This window comes from Gopherus flavomarginatus, chromosome 2 (genome assembly GCF_025201925.1).
Source record: "Gopherus flavomarginatus isolate rGopFla2 chromosome 2, rGopFla2.mat.asm, whole genome shotgun sequence".
Taxonomy (NCBI): domain Eukaryota; kingdom Metazoa; phylum Chordata; order Testudines; family Testudinidae; genus Gopherus; species Gopherus flavomarginatus.
Genome location: NC_066618.1, coordinates 257,385,907 through 257,407,612, shown reverse-complemented (window position 1 = coordinate 257,407,612; position 21,706 = coordinate 257,385,907). Strand labels below are relative to the sequence as shown.

The window sequence follows — 21,706 nt, the reverse complement described above, 5'->3', positions numbered from 1 at the left end:
AAGCAAAAGGGAGAATATTTGCTGCTGAGTGGAAAGTGGAGTGACTGTCTGCTGAGTTTCAACAGCTAGACACAAGGGCTATTAGAAAAGGTCAGGCCTGAGCTATATGGCTAAGAGGCTTTGAAAGAGCACTTTAACAGCAAGACACAGTAATGCATTGTGGTGGATTGTGCTCTAACTGGTTCTGCTGTTTTGGGGTCTGTTAGGAACTGTGTGTTGCATGGTGTACATCTGTGAATGTAACACTGTCAATGCACTATTAATTTTGAAGCGTTTGCTGCACATGTAGGATTATCACATTGTGTCATTGATCCTATGTGCTGTCACACTGCACAGCAAGAAGTGGGTCCTTTCAGAACTGCTAAGTTCTCTGCAGTGTATGTTGTGAACTAATAAAGATGAATTACTTTTAGAAAGTCACTCCAAGAAGTCTGTGCAATTTAAAAGCAAATATATTAAAAACTTAAGTTTTGTTCCATTAATTTAAGTGGAAAGAACATTCATGCCCATTTTACCTACACATACAGCAACCATGGCTGTCTCAGATCAGTGTATGAGAAGTGTAGTTGTCCTTAATGTTCTTCAGGGTGAAGTGGTAGGAGTCGAGATGTGGCTCCCTGATACCATGTGGTATGTTGAGCGGGGTGTGTAGGGAGATGATGCGGTAATAGAGTTCTTCATGAACTGCAAAGAGAGGCGAGCCCATGACTGTTGACCCTGTAGATCCACAAGCGAGTCTTCGGCATCTGTTTGCTGCCAAAGAAGCCCCATCATGTCCTGGTGCATCTGATTCTGTTTTTCCTTTGGAGATTCCTGGGCCTTTCTACAGGCTACCTGCAGTGTTCATCTGATGCAACACTGGCTTGTAGGATCTTGCTGAATGTGTCATCCTGAGTCCTCTTCTTTCTCCTTATCTGGCTTAGATGTTCCATAGTTGTGGCGGTGGAACCCCTGAAGGCTGAAACAGCAGCAACTGCAGATAAAACACACAGAGGTACCATTGTCAGTACAGTCACAGTGGAAAGTGAAAGTTAAGAGTCAGAAGTCCCTTCCCCTGCTCCCCTAAAATTTTACACCAGACATGCTTATTGACACTTCTGCTACAGAGTGCTCGTGTGCAGTACCACTCACAGCACCAGCATTGGTGAGTGTCACCCACCAGCAGTGAGGGAAATGAAGAGGGAATTGCTCGGTTGCATGAAGCTATGCATAAAGGGCAATGGCACTGAATGCTGGCACCATTGACCACAGAAGCTGAAGGTTTTATCTGATCTCTCTCTCTCTCCTGAGGGTAACAAAGGCACAGAGCACTGTTGGTGTCCTGAAGCCTCCCAGATCGGTATGCTGCTAGCCTGTATACTGCAATGGCAGTTGCCAAAGTTATTACTATATGCAGTGTAGTTGTAGCTATGTCAGTCCCAAGATGTTAACGAGACAAGGTGGGTGAAGTAAGCTCTTATTGGATCACCTTCTCTTGGTGAGAGAGAAGCTTTTGAGCCACACAGAAATGTACTCAAGGCATTACTTTCCCAGGCCTGAAGAAGAGCTCTGTGTGGCTTGAAAGTTTGTGTCTCTCACCAACAGAAGTTGGACCAATAAAAGATATTACCTCACGCATCTTGTGTCAAGTTATTATTGACTGGCATGGGAAAGTGTCCATATTGCAGAGGAAGAAATAAGGCTGCCATCCCTAGAAACATTCTGGAGAGGGTTGCAGAGTACTTCCATGAAAATTTCATCAAGATCACTCAGGAGGATTCAAGGGACATCCCTGTGTACATCAACAAATTGTTCCACATGGCCCCACTATCCTACCTCTAGAGGGGAATGAAAAGCAGATAACACCACCTCTTCTACTACAAGTAAATTAATGAAGAGTCAACAGCTGTGTCCTGGTAAGTTGAGAGTGCCATCATTGTAATGGGAAATACATTTACACACTTACCCCAGGTTGCTTCCCCGCATCAGGCTCGCTTGTGCTCAACTGCCGGGATCGACTGGACTGCAGTGGAGTCTTGAACAGGTTCTGGTTCACCTTGTAGCTGGACCTCTCACTCTCACATCCGCCATCCTCCTCCACCTCTTCCTTGCCAGAGGCCTGAGACTTGGGCTTCTTGGTGGTATCCACAATGGTCTGTGGAGTGGTGGTGGGGTCTCCGCCAAGTACACCATTCAGCTCTTTGTAAAGGCTATATATTTGCAGCTCCACACCAGATCGACTGTTGGCCTTGCTAGCCTTCTGATAGCTTGACGCAGTTCCTTTGCTTTATATGGCACTGGTGCCAGTCCCTGTCATATCTTTTGGCCTGCATCTTCCATGCATTCTGCTCAGATATCCACCTTTCTTTGGCAGGTCTGTAGCTATGCCTACACAGCCTCTTCTCCTCACTGGCCCAGGAGATCCAATATCTCCAGTCTACTCCATCCTGGAGTGCCTCTGGAGCATGTAGCCTGCATGGTCAGCTGGGCAGTTGCACACAACAACGGATTGCTGCTAGATGTGCTTGCCAAACTGGATAATCAGGAAAAGCCATTTAAACAAAATGTATGAGGCTTTAAAGGGAAGGGAGGCCATTCGGTTTCTGTGACCGCTGGGCATTTACCATTGTGAACAGAGCTATCAGCATCAGCCATTGTGGGACAGCTGCTAGAGGACTGTTAGGGTTGACATACGCAACAGTGTTTACCTTCATGCTGCATCAATCTCAGTATATCGACCCCGGTTCAATGGGGAACAGTGTCACTGCGTCTCTCTAATGTGGTGCTTATATCAGTGGGAGACAAGTTTAAATGTAGACACAAGCACAACTAGGTTGACGCAAGATGGCTTACATTACACTACAAAGTTAAGTCAAACTGGGCCTCACATACAATCTCGACAGTATGAAGTACGTTGCATTTTAATCAGAACGAACCATTACTTTGTGATTGTGAAGTATACATTAAACCCACTATACCCCACCCACAAGTGTTTGTTTCCTTTAAACCAGGAAAAGTTAAAGGTCCTCAGAGGAGAGAAATGGGGGATGGAGAGGGGAAAAGAACAGTAGTCAGTCAACTTGCACTGAAACACATGGGAATATTTACATTTACATAGCACCTTTCCCCATCAAAGTTTACAAAATCCTTTAACTGTACAGAGACACTGAAAAGCAGTTACTGCGAGGGTGGAAGGCATCAGTCAGAACACTACAAAACAAGTTGAGGGAAAGAAGAGGCAAAAAAGCCCCTAAAAGGACAATTCCCATGGAGAGGCAACAACAAGTGTGCTTCTAAGTCACTTGGTCACTTTTCAAAAGCCACACGCTATTCAAGTGACCAATATTTTACAGACATTAAAATTTGCCACCTGAGACGTTCTAAAACTGGAACCCCACCAGTGGATTCTGAAATAATTACCCTGATCAAATACTAAGCAGGCTATTCTCTATAGCACAAGCCTTCACCATGGCAGCTAATACTCTTTTGAAAGCTTCAAGCATTTGCTGTAAAAGGACTTTTGTTCCTGTCTCATTGCTTTACCTGGGATAGTACGTGTAATTCATGAAGAGCTGGGTGCCAGCTGGATAGTATGCTGTGGAGGGCTGAAGCGTTCGTGGATTCAAAAGCACGGAGGGCTGATAAAGGGCAGCTTCTGTTGGAATAACTGCTGCAGGAGCTGGAAGTGAGTAGGATGGAGGAGAAAGACCTAGAAGAACCGAAGGAAGATAGATTAACATGGTTCACCAAATTCCAGTATATTCAGCAAGACAGCCTGAAGTAGATCTAAGGTCTTTCCGACCTGGAAAAAACTTGCTCCCATTTTCATGAAGTTATCTGTGTAGAAATCACAAAACAAAAAAAAGGTATGTGACAATACACAGAAGCCACCTCTTGCTCTCAAGGTTATTGTGGGGAGCCACATGATAAAGTGGTCTCCTTAACCACAGAGTACAGGACACATAGTAACAGGCACAAAATTGCAGCAAGGAAAATTTAGATTAAACACCAGGAAAAACTTTCTAACTGTCAGCGCGGTTAAACACTTGGACAAAACGCCTAAGGAGGGTGTGGAATCTCAGTCAGTGAGGTTAAGAACAGGTTAGATAAACACCTATCAGGGATGGTCCAAGTAATATTTAGTCCTGTCTCAGTGCAGGGGATTCTATTAGATGACCTACCAAAGTCCCTTCCTGCCTTAAATTTCTAGGATTCTATGATTTGTGGGAACAAATTCTTTTTCCAAAAAGAGATGAGTTGGTTTACTGGTCTAGTTTCAGTTATCAGTTAAATCTCCTCTCTTCAAAAGACAAGAGCAAAGCTTGTCAATATCCAAGATTGCATTATACAGGGCACTCCTACAATTTAGAGATCTCCATCCTCAACAGGCCCATTGTATTATTCCTTGGTACTTCCCATCATGTCACTACTTCATTTAACAGGATAATGCAAATTCAAAAAACAAAAAAGGGTGTTTCTACAAGTTGCACACATACAAGAACTAGGAGGGCGGGATCAGACTATTCCCCAAAGCCTTTGAGAGTAGTGTCTTTCTCCTTCCACCACCATATTCTGATTAATCTAGACAGATTAGGAATGGCAAAATTGATCACACTTTTTTTTTTCTTCTCCTTTTAAAGGGACCAGCAGTTGTGAAGAGACCATCTGATGACTCAACTCCTCACTTCCCCCATCACAAGCAGACATGGAGACATAGCCTGTTGGAACTTTTAGTCATCTCTGCTCATAGCTGTAAGAAGGTGAAACTCAGAAATCCAAAAAATTTTCATTATTTCAGCAGAGTTTGTTAGCCTGCTCTGGGAAGCTTCACAAAAGAAGTCTCTGAACAAAAAAATCAGAGTACACTTGCCCCATATCTAGGGAAGAATGACCTGTCTATCCCTCACTCCCATTCAGGCCTTTGCCTTTCTGCTGACAAGGGGATCAATTATGATGGTGGTAGTTTCTCTGATGCAAGTATTTGTTCACTAGAAAGCAGACGGGGATCAACTCTCTATGGGCTACCAAGGAGCCACCAGGTAAACAAACAGCATCCTGGCTGGATTTAGAATATTCCATTTCTTCGGCATAAACAGGAGGATCCTACCTCAATTATCCTGCCATTTGTGATCTTTGAAGCAAAGTATTGTTTTCCCATGGGTTCAAAGCCATATTACTTTAAAACATATGTCAGCCCCTGAGCCTTTAAAGTATTCTCTCTCAAATATTAGATTAGATCCCATTTTCCCAAATGACTCATACCCAATAAGGAGCACAGCTTGAAGCAAAGTCTTGTTTTCTGATCATCAGACATTTGGGTAGCTTAGCTGCATGTCTAAATACGTATTTCATTCATATACCAGCAACCTTAACTCCATGCATTCTGGATGTCCAGGGAAGAGTCCAGGGGTTAGTAGCTGTTCAACAGGTAGAATATTTGTGTTTAGATTTGGAAAAAAGAATTACCAGAGGTTGCAAGAATTAGCCTTTAAAAGAAAGGGAGGGGCATGGAGTCCACACACACAGTGATAAAATAATTCATATTAAAATTTTTATTGGGCTCTAGGTGGCAAAGTTTCCTTTCAGAGTCATTGCTTGTCCAGAGCAAGTTAAGTTGCAGAAAACAAGTTTGTCAGTGGAAAAGAGTATAATTTGAAAGTAATTCTTCTTCAGTAATAGTAATCCACAACCAAAAGAAAAATGATCACAGGCTACTGCTGATTTCAGATTGAAAAGCCTTGCAATTCCACCCCCATTTAATATATCTTACAAAGAACCGGGAAGAGAAAGAAGCTCCAACACCTACCAGCACACAGCGTAGAGTAGCACCAAGAACCATGCAAAACTTACATGGTAACTTACATGGTGGTGGGGACAAGCCATTTCGATTTAAAGTGCCCCCCATTAATACAAAGTTCATCTCCTCTGCAGAACACTGAAAGACTTCAATGTATCTGTCCTTCATGGTCTTCTTATGACACTTCTGTGCAGCCAAAAAAGCTCGGTCTGCAGATTTCATCTGGATAAAGGCATCTCCTGATGGACGGCCCTGAAAAACCAAGAAAAGGAACAAGAGCAAATCTATAGTTTCCATGTAAATACTCATGTGGTACCAAAACAGAAGTCACTTGCAATGTTAGAGCAGCAAAGAATCCTGTGGCACCTTATAGACTAACAGACCTTTTGGAGCATGAGCTTTCATGGGTGAATACCCACTTCGTCAGATGCATGCAGTGTTAGCAGCATCTTTTACAAAGACTATTTGACCATTACTACCCCAACTCCTGTACCAAATCAATGGTTCTGATGCACTTAAATTCTCACTACTGCCTGGGTCCATGGTCTGCCCACTGTATAGTACATCAGTGTTTGTCAGCCTTCTACTATCATTTGTTTTGAATATTTAAGTAAAGCTGTTAACTATAGTACAGCTTGCCTATTTTTATGGCTCAGAATAGAGAGAATAAAAATGCCACACGTTAGCTCCAAGTATAGCTTTGGTAAAAAAATAAGTTTAGAAAACCTCTTATCCCAGTATTAGCTTGAATGGAAAAAAGGCTTATGTTGTTTGGGAAGGGACTTAAGCTGAACCCGGCAAAAGCCACTCTTATACCAAAATAAGAGTGCCCAAGTGGGGAGGACGGTGCAACATGGGATGGTTTATAGTTGTAAAATTATTGGTTTAAATTCATGCCCTAGGTTACACTGGAAGAAAACAAAAAACCACCACCACCAAAACACTTTCCAGAGTAGACAAGGCCTAAGAACTTTAGTCCTCTGTTCAGAGAGCACATTTCCTTCTATAAAGAGGAACAGTTTCCTGGAGACAAAAAGCAATAACGACAGCAAAGGCATGACTATATTCAAGTTTGTAAGCCACTGATTAATTTCAGTGCTTAGCTTGACTATTTAAACGCTAACATTATTTCACAAGGCCCCCATACAATTCAAGCATGACAAAATTTTTACCCTCTCACATATGCACTGTGGCAGCAGTTTTGAATGAAGCCTTTACTCTATTAGAGAAAAGAGGTGGGTGAGGTAATATCTTTTGCTGGACCAACTTCTGTCTCTCTAATATCCTGGGACCAACAAGGCTCCAACACTGCCAAAAAAAACCTTCAATCTACATCAGGGGTTGGCAACCTCAGGCATACGGCTTGCCAGGGTAAGCACCCTGGCGGGCCAGGCCAGTTTGTTTATCTGCCGTGTCGGCAGATTTGGCCTACTGTGGCTCCCACTGGCCGCGGTTCGCCACTCCAGGCCAATGTGGGCTGCAGGAATGGCGGCCAGCACATCCCTTGCACATGCCACTTCCCGCTGCCCCCATTGGCCTGGGACGACGAACCATGGCCAGTGGGAGCTGTGGTCTGCCGAACCTGCCAATGAGGCAGGTAAACAAACTGGCCCGGCCCGCCAAGGTGCTTACCCTGGTGAGCCACATGCCAGAGGTTGCCGACCCCTGATCTACATCATAAAAAGCTTTTCCTAAACATAGCCAGCATCTGTTATACACTTGCCTCTGCCTCAGTAAGTATGTGCCTTTGCAAGCTACTGCTGCTTTTAAACTGCAAATGGCCAAGCTTACAAGACGTGGACCTTTACAACATATGAGCATACCAAAAGATACACACCACCAGTGACTTTGGACAAGTTAAATCTCCTCTGTCCACTTCACCCCAATTATACTGATGGAGTTTTGATCAGCTATCCTTAACATGGGTATTGTGCAGTTGAATTCACCAGCACTGGTGAAGCTCTCAACTCCTCAGACAGAAGGTTCTGCAAGAGGAAAATGCCAACCAGGTGTAGCCAGCCCAACATGTAATGAATTGGTGCAGCTCAGTTATGCAGGGGCTAGGATTTGGGGAGGTTGAACAGGAGGGAATTCAGGCCCTGCGCAGAGCTTATCTCTGCGATATGTAGGAAGAGTGGAGATGGACCGTGGTCATAACCATAGGCTGTACTGCAATAAAGAGGGGGTCACTAAGGCAGCTAAGCTCACTCAAGCTCCTGTCTAAAGCTGGAGTATTCCTGAATAAACGATGTACAAACAAATCCTTACACTGGAGCAGGAGATCTGCTCCCACGTGGCAGTTGTGGCAGGATTCCTGTCTACCACTACATGTTGCATTGGACACAAGGAGAGCTACAGATGGCAAGACAGCAGATCTCTTCACCAACATTTTCCCCACACAGGCACTCAAGCTGTATTGACAAATTATGCTTTTAATTTACTTCTGGACATTTAAAAATTAGTCTTGGAATTGGCAGTCCAGCCAATTTAATTAATCCTTGAGCCCAAGTGGTAGAGGTCTGTACTGGAGCGATAAAAGACCCAGATTTAAATCACTGAAAGGATGGCTGCCATTTGCACAATCACATCCTTCCTTAAACACCTTACACTTTTGTGACGCCACTCACCACAGAGCAAGTGGTTCAAGTTTGGAACGTGTGTCTTGCATATTTAGACTGTACAGTCAGTGTCTGAAATGGACTGTAAGAGCCTTGGTGCAAGGACTGTCTTCTTCTGTTAGCAGAGCACCAAGTGCAGTGAGCTTTAAGAGTGTCACAGCCCAGGAAGAAAGCCAAAGAGAATGGGACAAGTAAGGCAAAATGTCAGTCCAAGATAATTTGAGCACGGATAGTGTATGTGGTGTCGTCATAACAGATTATGGTTCAGGTCCAGAGTAATTTACAAGACAGTTTGAACATGTGAGACAAACTGAAGGAACAAGCTTCAGATAAAACTCATGTTGTCTAATATCTGTTCTTTACTCAGGGTTTGTTTGCACTTGAAATGCTATAGCGGCACAAATGCGCCACTGCAGCACTTCAGCGTAGACAGACACTACCGACACCAATGGGAAGGGTTGTCCCATCAGTGTAGATAATCCACTTTCCTGAAAAATGGTAGGTAGGCCAACAGAAGAATTGTTCTGTTAACCTAGCACTGTCAACAATGGGGGGTTAGTTGGTTTAACTATGCTGCTCAGAGAGCATGGATTTAAATTGACTTAATTGTCTAGAGTAGACCAGGCTTTCATGGATTAAGTCAAACAGGTTATTAACCCCATCTCTAAGGATAAATTATGTCATGGAGGTCATGAATTCTGTGACTTTCAGAGATCTCTGTGACATTTTCTGCTTCAGCCCTGGGGCTGGGGCCCCCAGAGTGCGGAGCTGCTGGCTCTCAAACTGCCGGTGACAGAGGGGACCTGGAACTCTCAAGATGGAGCCATGGAGCTGTCAGCCACTGGGGCAGTGGGTACTAAAACCTCTCCACCTCCCACAGCAGGGCTCAGGTTCTCAACCTTCCCCCCACCCCCAATCAGTCCCCACTCATTATTTTTAGTAAAAGTCACAGACAGGTCATGGGCTTCCATGAATTTCCGTTTATTGTCCACGATCTGTTTGTGACTTATCAAAAGCAATCGTGACAAAATTTTAACCATACCCATATCACAAGTTACAGGAGAATGGGAACCAGCCCTCCCTGAGGGAGAATTGATAGTTTAAGAGATTGCTAGTTCAGAGTGGTCAGTTATCAGGTTTCTAAGGATTTTGATACGAGATTAAAGATCTGTGAAATATAAGAATGAAATTAAGTATCAATTTGTATATTTTAGTTGGGTAAATGGAACAGTTTAATTTGAAATCCCAGGGAAGAGGAGCAATATTTTTTGCAGATTTCCAATTATATAGGTAGGCTTGGAAGCATTAGATTTTTACTGGTAAGTGTTTATTTCACCATACACATACAAACCGACCAAAAATTATTTCTGTCATTACAACAGAAGTTTATAGACCAGTAAATTAAGAAAAATGCTGCTTGAGAATTTAACATTTGATTTAGGGATATTTACTTAATATGTTTTGATATTGATAACTGTGTTTTAGCAGTTCTAAAGCTTTAACTTTTTGAATCTCAATACTGACTGTCATTAATTACCTGATACCCTCTGAACTTCTGACCCCACCCATAATTTCCCACAGCTGAAAATTTAGATAGGTAAAAATAATGCTTAAAAATGAACATTGATATTATCCATCTAAACTAAACAAATAAATTATTTCAAGCCTATAGAGTATCACATTGTTTACCCAATATAACAAAGTCACCAATAAATAGCAACACATAGGCTTGTCCCTTGTGTGAGTCCCATAACAGATGTTAAATAAGCATGTGACAGTTATGCTTTTTCACTAAGTTACAAATATGAACTTACTTTTATAATCCTTTTAAAAGAGATTTTGGTAGGTTGTGAGAAATTAATGAATGTAGTGTGTATCTTGTGGACATAAGACACTTAAAATCTTTAAAATTTACTTGCCATTTTCTGCAGCACATTCAAGTAACTAAGTCTTTGAAATTAATGTATTGGGCCATGTTAAAATGAGACAGACTCTTACAACCCTTGGCTCCTGGCTCTAATGATTTTTGGTGCCCAACTTAAGAAGCCTTAAAAAGGGACTGGTTTCAGAAAATGCTGAATACCCATCCTCTTTAAGAGTCCCTTTTAAAGTATTCTTAAGTTGGGCACCCAAAAAAACCCCAAAAACAAAATTAAAACCCCCACAAAAACACCCCACAAAAGAAACCCCTACCATTAGCCAAACAAACTACAGACAAGACTTTTTGGCTGGAGAGTCTAAAAGGTTCTTGTTGTTGGTTTGTTTTTTAATCACAACCCCATAAAAACAGATTACTTACCCCCACTACGTCATCTACTATCATCAAGAAAAAGAGCAGAAATGTTTTTAATCCTTTTAGGTGTGATGTTGTATGTTTCACCATATAAAAGCCAACACACTGCTTTCAAACCCCCACATGCAACATGAGTTACCTATTTACAGACAATGGAAATAATTCTACCTACATTTACGGATAACCATGCCAAGTTCTCAGTTGATCCTGTTAGCAATTTGTTTGCTACACTGGTCCAGTATTAAAAAAATACAATGCCTTGAAACAGCTAGGTTCTGTGAAAGACTATTGATTATTTTCATTACACTCCTGGAGGACAGAATCAGTATCTGTCTCACCTTTGTGCATTTAGGGGCTTTATCAAGGCTGCTTCCCTGTTATTGCACTAGTAATCAACCCAGGGGATCATGTGGTGGGTAGCACACTCGCAACCATGATTTGCATTCTCTTGTTGTCTACCTACCTGGTGATTTAATACCATGTGAACCCCATGGGTTCGAATATCTGCAGAAAACTCCCCCAAGAATTCCAAGATGTCCTCTATAGTGGCAGCATAGGGAAGACCACGCAGACGTATGCAGTCTCTGACATTGGTAGGAGACATGAATTGCTGAGGTAACATGGGAAGGACAGGCGGTGCTGCAAGGGGAACGAGAGGTGTAGAAGAGTACCTGTTCAGCACCTGCACAAAAAACAGAAACAAAGAAATGGTGAGACTTCAAGCTTGTTCCAAGGAACTGAATGTAGGTAGAATTTGTTAATTATAGTTAACTTGTGCAATAGTTAGAAGGTAAGTCATCTAAGCAGTAGGCTTTTAATCAAGGAGAAAAATACAGCTTGAATTAATAAGTTCTAAGTAAGTCTGAAGTCTTTGGGTGGTTTTATTTGAAAATGTCATCTTGGTTTCTTTTTGATCAGACTGCAAGTTGCAGTGCTCCATACCAGGAGATGTATCAGAGCAGCAACTTACTAATTATGTATATTACATTTACATAATGCTTTTCATCCTGTAGGATCCCAAAGCACTATGTGGTCATAGAAGAGTTGTTTCCAGTAAAAGGCATCCAACCCAGATGACAAAAGAGGCAGCTGTTAACCAGGACACAAGACTACACTGTCAAGGTGGAGGAAGAGAAGAGTCCTGAAACTAGAAGATTTTTGTTTCATGTGCTACGGTACAGTGTAAACCACCATTTAATGTTTTTAATGACTGAAGTTGCCCATGTAGCAACACCATCTGTCAGCTAAAAGTAAATATATTTGGCCAAAAAGATCATGTTACTGTTTAAACTAGAAACAATAAATCTAAAATGTAAGAGCCCTGCCTAACAGTTATGTGAATATTCAATCATTTCCCTTGATCACATCTATGTATATAGCAATATTATGCATATTTTCATCAGTGCAAACAGATAAGGCTTCACAGAAAGAGTCAAACTCCAGATCTATGAAAAATCCAGGTTAGCTCAAAACTTGTCATTTCTGCCATCTTGTCACACAAACAAGGGTCAGGCTACACTAGCATTTCCACTGTTAATACCAATCAGCTGAGCAGCATGCGTGCTAGTGCAATGGTAGGAAGTTTCCTCATTGTTGTCCAGTGTACCAAGTCTCCTTGACCAAGACTGGCACAGGATTGACTGCTAGTAGCCAGTTCAACATACTGTTTGCAGCATGGAGAGGACTCTCAGTTTCTATAACTGGTTTGACTGATCCCATTTCCTTGCAGATCTTTATATGGCAAGATATCCCAGAGTGCACTGCCCCCTTCTCCTGCTGTCCTCACAATCTGGGTCTTGCTGAAGCGATTAAAGCAGACTGAAAACAGAGAGGGAGCTCTCATGGTATAAGAAAGAGGGAGAGCTGTTTGCGACTACTTTTACCCCAACCAGGGACAGGATGGGGAGCTAAATCTCCACCACTTTTGGAAACAGAAAGCACAGTATTCCTTCTTCTACTTTAGGGATTGCTCTGCCAAGGACAGTTGTCCAGGTTTTCCTAGAACGCACTAATACCAACACGGTTAGGCAGCATGGGAACAGCCGAAACAAACACATGCTGCTATGCGGCCAAACTGAACCATGCAACTTGCAATAAGTTACATGGATCAAGCCTCTAACCAGTTAGTCATCATTAGACAGAAGTTAATGTTAAGCAACTAAGATGGAAAATTTGAACTCTCAGAAAACAAGGGGTCTTTTTAGTTGGTGGTGGTTTGTTTTCTAGAATTTAGTCAAATCCAGATTAAATTTCCCAGGACTACCAATTAATGTTATATACCACTGGAAAGCAGAGGATCTCAGCCTTCTGATGATACTTTACATGGATTTGTTTGACACCTAGTGTTCTTCAAATGCAGGTCAACTCAAGAGATGAAAAGTGGGATTGTGAAGTTCTACTTGTGCATCCCAATGATTCAAGATCAAGTGTACTCAATTTAGAAGTTGTTCTTGTAATTGCCAGCCCCCTGAAATCAGCCTGAGTGCCGCCATCTGCATCCCCTCCAGTAAAGGTTCTGCAAGCCAAATAAAGCCTTCCACTGGGCCTGTGCAAACCCTGCATGTGCAATAGGCTTGCCCAGGTATGGACTATCAACAGGACCACTTACTAAGTTCTGACCAGTCTCTTAATTATGAAACTTGCATAGTTAGCAGGAGAAAAAAAAAGCAGTTTAAATAAAAATACAGTTGCCAGAGTGAGCAGATGGACTGTGCATTCAAACAGGGATCAGAACTCTTGATGAAAGGCTTCACAATGTACATTTTCTGACCTTGATCACGCTTTGAGGTCAAACAACTCTCCTCCCACAACAAGATACAAAGCAATTCCTTAAGACCCCAACCACATGCCAACCACTGTGTCCTCCTGTTTCTTTGATTAGAAGAGCCCAAGATATTTGGAAGCTTTCACCCTACCTGCTGAACCTCTGCTGCCGTGCTCCTGAAGAGTTCAATGTACCTTTTACCCAGCAAGTCCTTATGTTTTTTTAGTGCATTTTGTGCATATTCCTCACAAGCAAACAACACAAAGGCATCTCCCGTTGGCCTGTTGTCAGGGTATGTGACAAACAGGATTCCTTCCTTTCCTCCTGTTACTGGGCAGTGCTGGCCAAAAAACGTCAGCACTTCTTCCGTCGTTGCATTGAAAGGAAGACCTCGCATCCGGACAATCACCTGGTTTTCTTTCGATAAAAACTGAGCTGCTTCATTGGAAGTACCTTTAACAAAAACAACAAAATCCAAGTTGAGATACCACAGACACATAAAAGACAGCAACTCCCTCCCTGCACGGATTGTTTGCACCTAGGGTATAGAATTGAAATTCACATTGTTTCTCCCCACTCAAAAGCCACCTGGAAAGCCAGGAGTGTCGTCATATGGGACACTCCTCCCTTTGAAGCCTAGAATGCTGCTCCTTTGATTGCTTAAATGAGATTCACCCTCACCCAAGGGTGAAAGTAGGCTGCATTTACAACATTGAGTCTTTGCCTACTCAGCAAAACACTAGTCTCTCACATAGTAGCACAGATGCTGATGGAATGGCTTTTCTGGTGAATTCCAAGCCTTAACTTTTAAATACATATTCCTGAAATGTTGTTTCAGACACCAAACTACCCTAGACAACGGCCTGGGAAATGCCAGCAAAAAAGTGCATTTAGGAAGGTTCAGGCCTTTGGTTCCGCCTTGATACAATTGTCATCTTTAGAAGCTTTCCAGTTTTGCCTTCAGTAACTAGATGGGAGTCTATCAGCATTGCTTACATTGCCAATGTAACACCACAGTAAAATTAGTAAAGTGATCCAAGGCATCCTATCTACAGTCAATTGGAAGGATATCAGTTTGTATTCTTATCCCAAAACTTGGTCCTCTCTTCCCAAGACACGTCAGCTCTCCAGAGTGAGCTATGAAATAAGCAAGTCATAGATTGTACAACACTCCCCAGTCAACCTCACAATAGCTGGTACAATACTTTGGTGCATGGAGAGAGAGCCACGAACCTTATCTTTACAGGGTGAAATGCAAGATCCATCTGTTTGCCATGGTTTTTAATATGACTGACAAGCAAACACTTTGTGGGTGGAGTTTTCATAAGTACCTAAGTTACTAAGGATCACAAGCCCCACTGAGAGTCCATAGCATTTAGGTGCCTTTGAAAATCCCATCCTCTACCTCTAGGATTGGGGAGAAGAGGATCACTGAGCAAACCACTGACATACCCAATTTTAGGGATGTGTGCACCTGTGTGTTTAAGATATGCCAGACGGACCACCATTTAGACCCAAGCTCAACCTAGTTCTATAGCCATAGAGTGCAGTGCCAGCAGCAGCACAAGTGTATCTGCACTGCCTCCCAAGGACCATCACCAAGGTTCAAGTGAGTCAGTTTTCATGCCTACTCAGTCCTTCGTCTCTACTGGAGTTGCCAACAGTGTCTGTTTTCCAGAAAATGGACACTAGAGTCTATCACGAAACAGATTTTAAATTGGGTCCGTCTAGTGACCTACTTTATGTCTAGACCAGGATTAAAAAAGGGGGGAGGGAGGAGAAAGATGTTTAAAGCCAAACTTTAGAAGAAAGACACATGCCAATCACACATACCTCTGCCAGTTTAGCTATACCCTTAGAAGTCAAAGGCACCGCTATACTCCGTTACCAACCCTCTCAGCCTCACATTCCCCTTCTAGGGAGCCTTTAAAAAGTTTCAGAGTATTGGTATTTGTGGCTTTTAAATACTAGGTTACTGCAGCCTGCAGGGAACATGGAAACAGGTAATTCCTATCCCAAGCCTGTCTGGCCCCTGAGAATGAGACCCAACACCACAGATGTGGGTGGCAGCTTGTTGAACCTTATCCAACCCCCTTGGCTAAGACCAGGTGGGTGAGAGAGGAGTTGAGAGAGAAGATGGCGTGAGGGTTTACAAAACACTCTGCATCCTTCCAGTGTTTGGTGATCAACTTTCCCTTGGAAGGAAGATCATTTTAGGATACAGGAAAAGTTTGAGTTGTTTAATAAAAACCAGTTTCACCCATCCCTAGTAATTAGCATTTATATTTTGAAACTCATTTGCTTTCACACAGATTTGTATACAACAATAGAGAACAAGTAGAACAGAGTTACATCACTGTTCTGAAAAAATTCAGGTTATGTTTTTCTATAATTGATTACATGGAAGCCATGGCCCCAGGAAAATTATGTAGCAAATGAAATTCAGAAACAAGTCTGGTAAGATCCTTAACTGACTGACTCCTTGAAAAGGAAAAGAACATATTGAATTCATTTGTGTCACAGTAGCTCCTCAGGGATCAGAGCCCCATTGCCAAGCATTGTATTCACAGAATGAAGACAGTCCCTGCACCAGAGACCTTACAGTTTTTATGCTTTATTGTGATTCATCAATATGGTGGGGGTGAGGGAAAGAACAATGTAAATTGTAAGACAGTAATGATCAGCAGAGTAGGTAGCAATCTCAGCACATCAACTACCTATGTATTCTATGAGCCAATTCAGAGATCACACTCGATAGTTTTAAATTACAAAGTGTTTGTAAGTTACTGGTGTTTATTGGAACGGAATCCCATCTCCACCCACAAAAGAAAAAGTGGATTACCTCCTGCAATTTTAAGGAAATCTTCACCTGTTGCCTTATACACCTAGGGAAAGAAGGGGAAAAAATCAGTTATATGTAGCATGGTATTTGTAGTCCTATCAAAGATTAAAAAAACAAAACAAAAAAGCAACCACCATTGCTGCAGCGTACCTCAATGTACCGATTCCCCATGTGGTGCTTGTGTCTTTGTAGTGCTAACTCTCTATGCTCTTCACTTACAAACCTGACGAGAGCTTCCCCATTCCTTCTTCCTTGTACATTGAGACACAGTGCAGCACCTCCCCTTAAAGAGTCGAGGCAAGGAAAAAGGAGGCACAAGAGTGAATCACTGAAGCAGAGCAAGCACTATTTCTGTCTCGCAAAGCCATAAACATATATATTGCTGGTAACTAACTTGGCAATATTTAGGCCTTTGAAGAATCTTGCGATGTCCTGGTCAGATGACTGCCACGGTAAGCCTCTTGCTCTGATTATGGTATTATCATCTACGAGTTCCATCTTGTTGCTTCAGATAAAGCACAAACACACACTGAAGTTTCCGCATCCTCAGTATCTACCACACACACGGCAAGCGGAACTGTAATTTATTCATAAGCTTAAACTCATATTCAACGTTTATCAAACAAGGCCTGAGGTTGTTCACAGTTGGGAAGATTGCAAATTTAAGAGTCGTAAGCGTGTTTTCCCTTATCTGGCTCATTCCATCCATCCCAGTGCCATTTTCCCTCATTTCTGTTTACTATTCTCTCATTCTTTCACGTTTACACCCATTCTTTGTTGGCAGAAACACAGAGCACATGGACTAATTAAGCTCTCTCTTTCCCGCTTCCCCCTCTCATAGTCTGTCTCTTTTGCTACCCAGTGTCTCATCTCCATTACAGTTGTGTCTCTCTTTTCCAGGTGTGCTCCCCGCCCCAGCCCAATGCTTTGTTTTTATGTTGTTCTCTACCGAGCTAAATCACACCGTCCACTGCAGAAGCACTGAAAAATGGGAAAAGATGAGAAAATTAAAACAGAGGATATCCCACTTGTCTAGGACCACAGAGGAAGTTAGTGTCTGCATGGGGATTATTATTTATATTGTGGTAGTGCCTGGGGGCCCTTGTCATGAGCCAGGACCCCATTGAGCTCAGCACTGTACAAACTGAACAAAGAGCTTAGAATTCAAGTCCCACGCTCAGGTCACTATCATGTTAGCTCACATGTTGTTCAACCACCCCCCATGTTGTGGCTAGAGGTCACAATGGTGGCTTAGCACAGGACTGACTCAGCCACAGACAGCTGGATAGTAATCAGCAGGGAGTCTGTAACACCCAGGTCAGCTATAAATTGGTCAAGAGCATCATCTCTTTTTCCTCCTCAAAGCGCCTTCCCTCCCTCCCCCAAAAACAAAAAAATCAAACAAGATGCAAAAGCCAATCTAAGGTTATGTGATCAACGTGACTTTCAGGAAATAAGTCAGTGATAGACTTTTAGCCCTATTAACCGGCTTCTATTTCTTTACCCTTTTAAGGCTACCTTTGTATTAAGGCTAGAGATTTACTTGTCCTCCCATTTTTATGGCAGGCAGCACTGCATTGTTTACATGCTGTTCATGTTTGGAAGTTTTGCTCATAATCAAAACCACTAGAAAGTATAATTAAAAGAAAATATTTTACTAGAGCACAGTTCTGCAGCAAAGGGCTGATTTTGCAGCAAACTCTACAGCAGTGAATGTACAGAATATAAAGTCCATCAATTGTGCTCTACATATTTGACTGGACATGACAACAAAAATCCATGGCTCTTATTTAGCTTCCTGGAGGACTCATGGACAGTTGTGCTGCTAGCTTGGGAATTGCATCATGTGGCTTAGCTTTGGATGAGATGTTGCCTTATGGGAAATTAGCCTCCTGAACATGGTCACTCTTCTCTCTCTCACCCCATCTCCCCCTGATGTAAAGAACATACGTATTTATAAGAATGTGATCCTATAGAAGTTACAGCTGCAAGTCAATAACTCTGGTATCTATTGAGTTAAGAGGATACTCATCTGAATGATGCAACAAGGTATTAAATTAACCTTTTGAAGCCCTTGCCCATGTCAGGTGACTGGGACCCAGAAATAAAGCTCTATTAATCTCTAATACTCCTGTGCATCACATCCACACAACTATTTGAGTCAAGTGTTACACAGCAGCAATCATGGCAGATGCATTTTATAGACTCTCAAGTAGGTAGAATTTTGATTTTGTGAATAGACTGGTTTCATCTGCGGAGTCCATTTCAACCATTTACTGGACTCATTTAAAGTTGATGCCTGCAAAGGAAATTATAACTTACAGACTAGAAGATGAGCAGAAGTCTATAGGAAGAGCACGAAGTTTCTGATATTTCAGAATACAAAATGCTTAACTCTTCTAAAAATATGCCTCTATACAGATTGCTCAACATGGCATTAACTCTTTCACTCTTCAAGTATCAGGGGGTAGACATGTTAGTCTGTATCCACAAAAAAAACCAACAAGGAGTCCAGTGGCAACTTAAAGATTAACAGATTTATTTGGGCATAACCTTTTGTGGGTAAAACACCTCACTTCTTCAGATGCAAGAAGGGTGTTTTTTTTTTACCCACAAAAGCTTATGCCCAAATCAATCTGTTGATCTTGAAGGTGCCACCGGACTCCTTGTTGTTCTTTCACTCGTCTTCCATTGCAAACTCCTATCTAACTTGCTGTCCACTCTCATTCCCAGATCTCATTGTTACAGTCTAGATTTCTCCCTCCTATTAAACAGATTTTACTGGATGAAACTCGTTATTTTCTGCCAATATTTATGACCTTTTAAATCATAGTATTTCCCTTGCTTTACTGAGCTAGAAAGAGCTGCAAATACCAGTAGCATCTGTGATTATTATGACCACACTGTTTACTCCCTCTTCCAGATCATTCATGAAGATTCTAACTAAAACCAATTCTGATACTAATCTCTGTTGCAGGCACTGCTTAGAAAGCATTTAGTAATAACATTGCGAAGAATCTTATATGCTAAAAAGAGATGAGTGAGATTAAGAAGTTTGCATCATAACCGGTACCATTGCAATTGTCATTACTAAACATATTTAAAAAGACACTGATATTTATAATTAGAAAAATTTTACATTGCTTTTCATACTGTCTTGGACACATGAAGATACATTTGCATGCCATTGTTACATTGAGCAAATATTTTTTCCCCATCACTTGAAACAAAGCCAAATAGGGTTAACAAGAAGTTATTTATCTTTGTTTAATAGGCTAGTGTGTTTACCATCATCCGTGATAATTAACACCACAATTTTGGAGATAGTAGCAGCGTTTAATCAATACCGTGCAAGTCCAGCATAGGATACTCAGCATATAGTTCTGTTTTACAACCCCTCATCTCAGTTAAGCAACCTATTATTTTTTTTTTTAAAAGCAACTTCCCAGCAAAATAGAAGACATTAAAAAATACAAAGACCACTTGCAAGTGTAGGCAAGTACAGAAATTTTAAGTGTAGGTAAGGTTTTGTACTTCGCCTTAGGTGTAAAAAAAAAACCAAACACCACCCAAACACACTCACTCCACTTACCAGGTACCACTTTCAAATTTATAGTTCACTCTTTCAGGATCTGCAAATCTGTGATCTACAAAACATGGCAGAAATTATTTCACTCCTCAACATTCTGGAGAAATAAAGTAAAAAGCCAAACCCAAGTTTACTACTGTTGCTTACTGTATTCTTCAGAAATTAGTGTTAAAATAATATTCCCCATATCTTCCACTTGAGATGCTCCAAAATGCCATGCTGGACTGCTCTTTTCAAGATTTAAATCTGTAAATTGAAGTTAAGTCAACAGTCATTGAGTAAATGAATTTATAATTGAACAGAGAATTCCCCACTCCCTACATGGGCCAACAAGCTTTCCATGGTATCCCGACAGTCAATTTACACTTAAAATAGTAAATCTGTGTTCTTGTTCATGATTTAGTTATCTTCACAGTTCAAACACCTTCCCCCAACTACTGTCACCTATTAGAATACAAGATCACTTTAGGAAGCATTTGGTGACAGCACAGCAGAGATGCTAAAAGAGCTTCCATAAAAAGTGTAAGTTATTGGATAGAATTTAATAAAAATCAAAGACCTTCTTGCATTCACAGTAGATTGGAGTCATCTCTTAATCTCACCATAATAATTGTACCCCCACTGTAAACGCTCCACGTTGATTAAAACCTCTCTTTCTGCGGGAAGGGAAAAGGCAAATTAAAACTATGGCTAGAAGCTCATAAAAACTAAAAGCTGTTGCTTAGTATTTCCTAATATAGATTACATGGCACCTCTCCAATTTGTTCCACTCCTTGGAACTAGCATATCACTTCCTAGTTGGATACAATTCAGAAACTTTAGAAATGGCACCTTTTCCAATTTTACCTACTTGCAAAAAATTAAATTAAATAATAAAAATAAATAAAATAAAAATATAAATAAAAAAGACTGTTAACCCAATACTGAAGTATAGCAAGGCTAATTCTTAATGGCACATCATCCCAGTAAAAACACTGACTACCCTAACTCCTTCCATTTGGAAGGATGTCAAAGGGAAAGGTGAAGATAAACCCTCTGGATGGGAGGAACTAGCAGAAATGGTTTGTTTTGGATTGATATTAGTGGATTTATTAGCTACCTTTCCGCTTTGGAGACTAGTTTAAGTTTGAGTGGCAAATACCACCATCTTCTCATGGTCATTTCAATTGTACTTACTATGTTATTTTTTTTTCATTACATCAGACTCCAAAGTTCTTTAAAATGGATCAAATTTTGTCCTGTTGGGTAAGGATTTTTAAAGAGAATTGGGGAAAGGTGGTCCTGCTTCAGTCCCACTTTTAAAAGCTAGTTATGATGCTTTATGTAAAGCTCTTTGGGAAAGTCTTCCATATTTTTAGCCTTATAGGATACAGGAAAAATGTATCCCTTATCTAAAGCAGTGGTTCTCAACCGGGGTATCCCTGGGGTTACACAAAAGTCTTCCAGGAGGTACATCAAACTCATCTAGCTATTTGTCTGTTTTTACAACAGGCTACATAAAAAGTACAAGCAAAGCTAGTACAAACTAAAATGTCATACAATTACTTGTTTATACTGCTCTATATGCTATGCACTGAAATGCAAGTACAATATTTATATTCCAATTATTTATTTTATAATTATATGGTGTCATGGTATAATTCCCAACTCTGAACCTTAGTGTCCAAAAGATGGGGTACCAGCATGAATTCCTCTAAGCTCAATTACCAGCTTAGTACTTATAGTGCTGCCACCAACCAGGAATTCCAGTGCCTGGTACACTCTGGTCCCCCCAAAACCTTGCCTGGGGACCCCCAAGACCCAGTCCCTCTGGATCTTAACACA

General features: G+C 41.4%; 1 protein-coding gene across 2 annotated transcripts in view; it reads right to left on the bottom strand.

Annotated features, from left to right (window-relative positions):
• Positions 1–21,706, bottom strand: part of ESRP1 (epithelial splicing regulatory protein 1) — a 61,674-nt gene that overhangs the window by 19,279 nt on the left and 20,689 nt on the right. Inside the window, exons 5-13 of one of the 2 annotated variants that reach the window (XM_050940931.1) lie at positions 20,030–20,128; positions 19,886–19,940; positions 16,688–16,798; positions 16,444–16,576; positions 16,294–16,336; positions 13,603–13,904; positions 11,151–11,369; positions 5,830–6,028; positions 3,523–3,688 (exon numbers count right to left, since the gene is read on the bottom strand). In XM_050940931.1, the coding sequence (XP_050796888.1) occupies positions 3,523–3,688; positions 5,830–6,028; positions 11,151–11,369; positions 13,603–13,904; positions 16,294–16,336; positions 16,444–16,576; positions 16,688–16,798; positions 19,886–19,940; positions 20,030–20,128 (1,327 nt within the window). The remainder of the gene's footprint in view (positions 1–3,522; positions 3,689–5,829; positions 6,029–11,150; positions 11,370–13,602; positions 13,905–16,293; positions 16,337–16,443; positions 16,577–16,687; positions 16,799–19,885; positions 19,941–20,029; positions 20,129–21,706) is intronic. The other variant, XM_050940932.1, reaches the window with a different exon arrangement.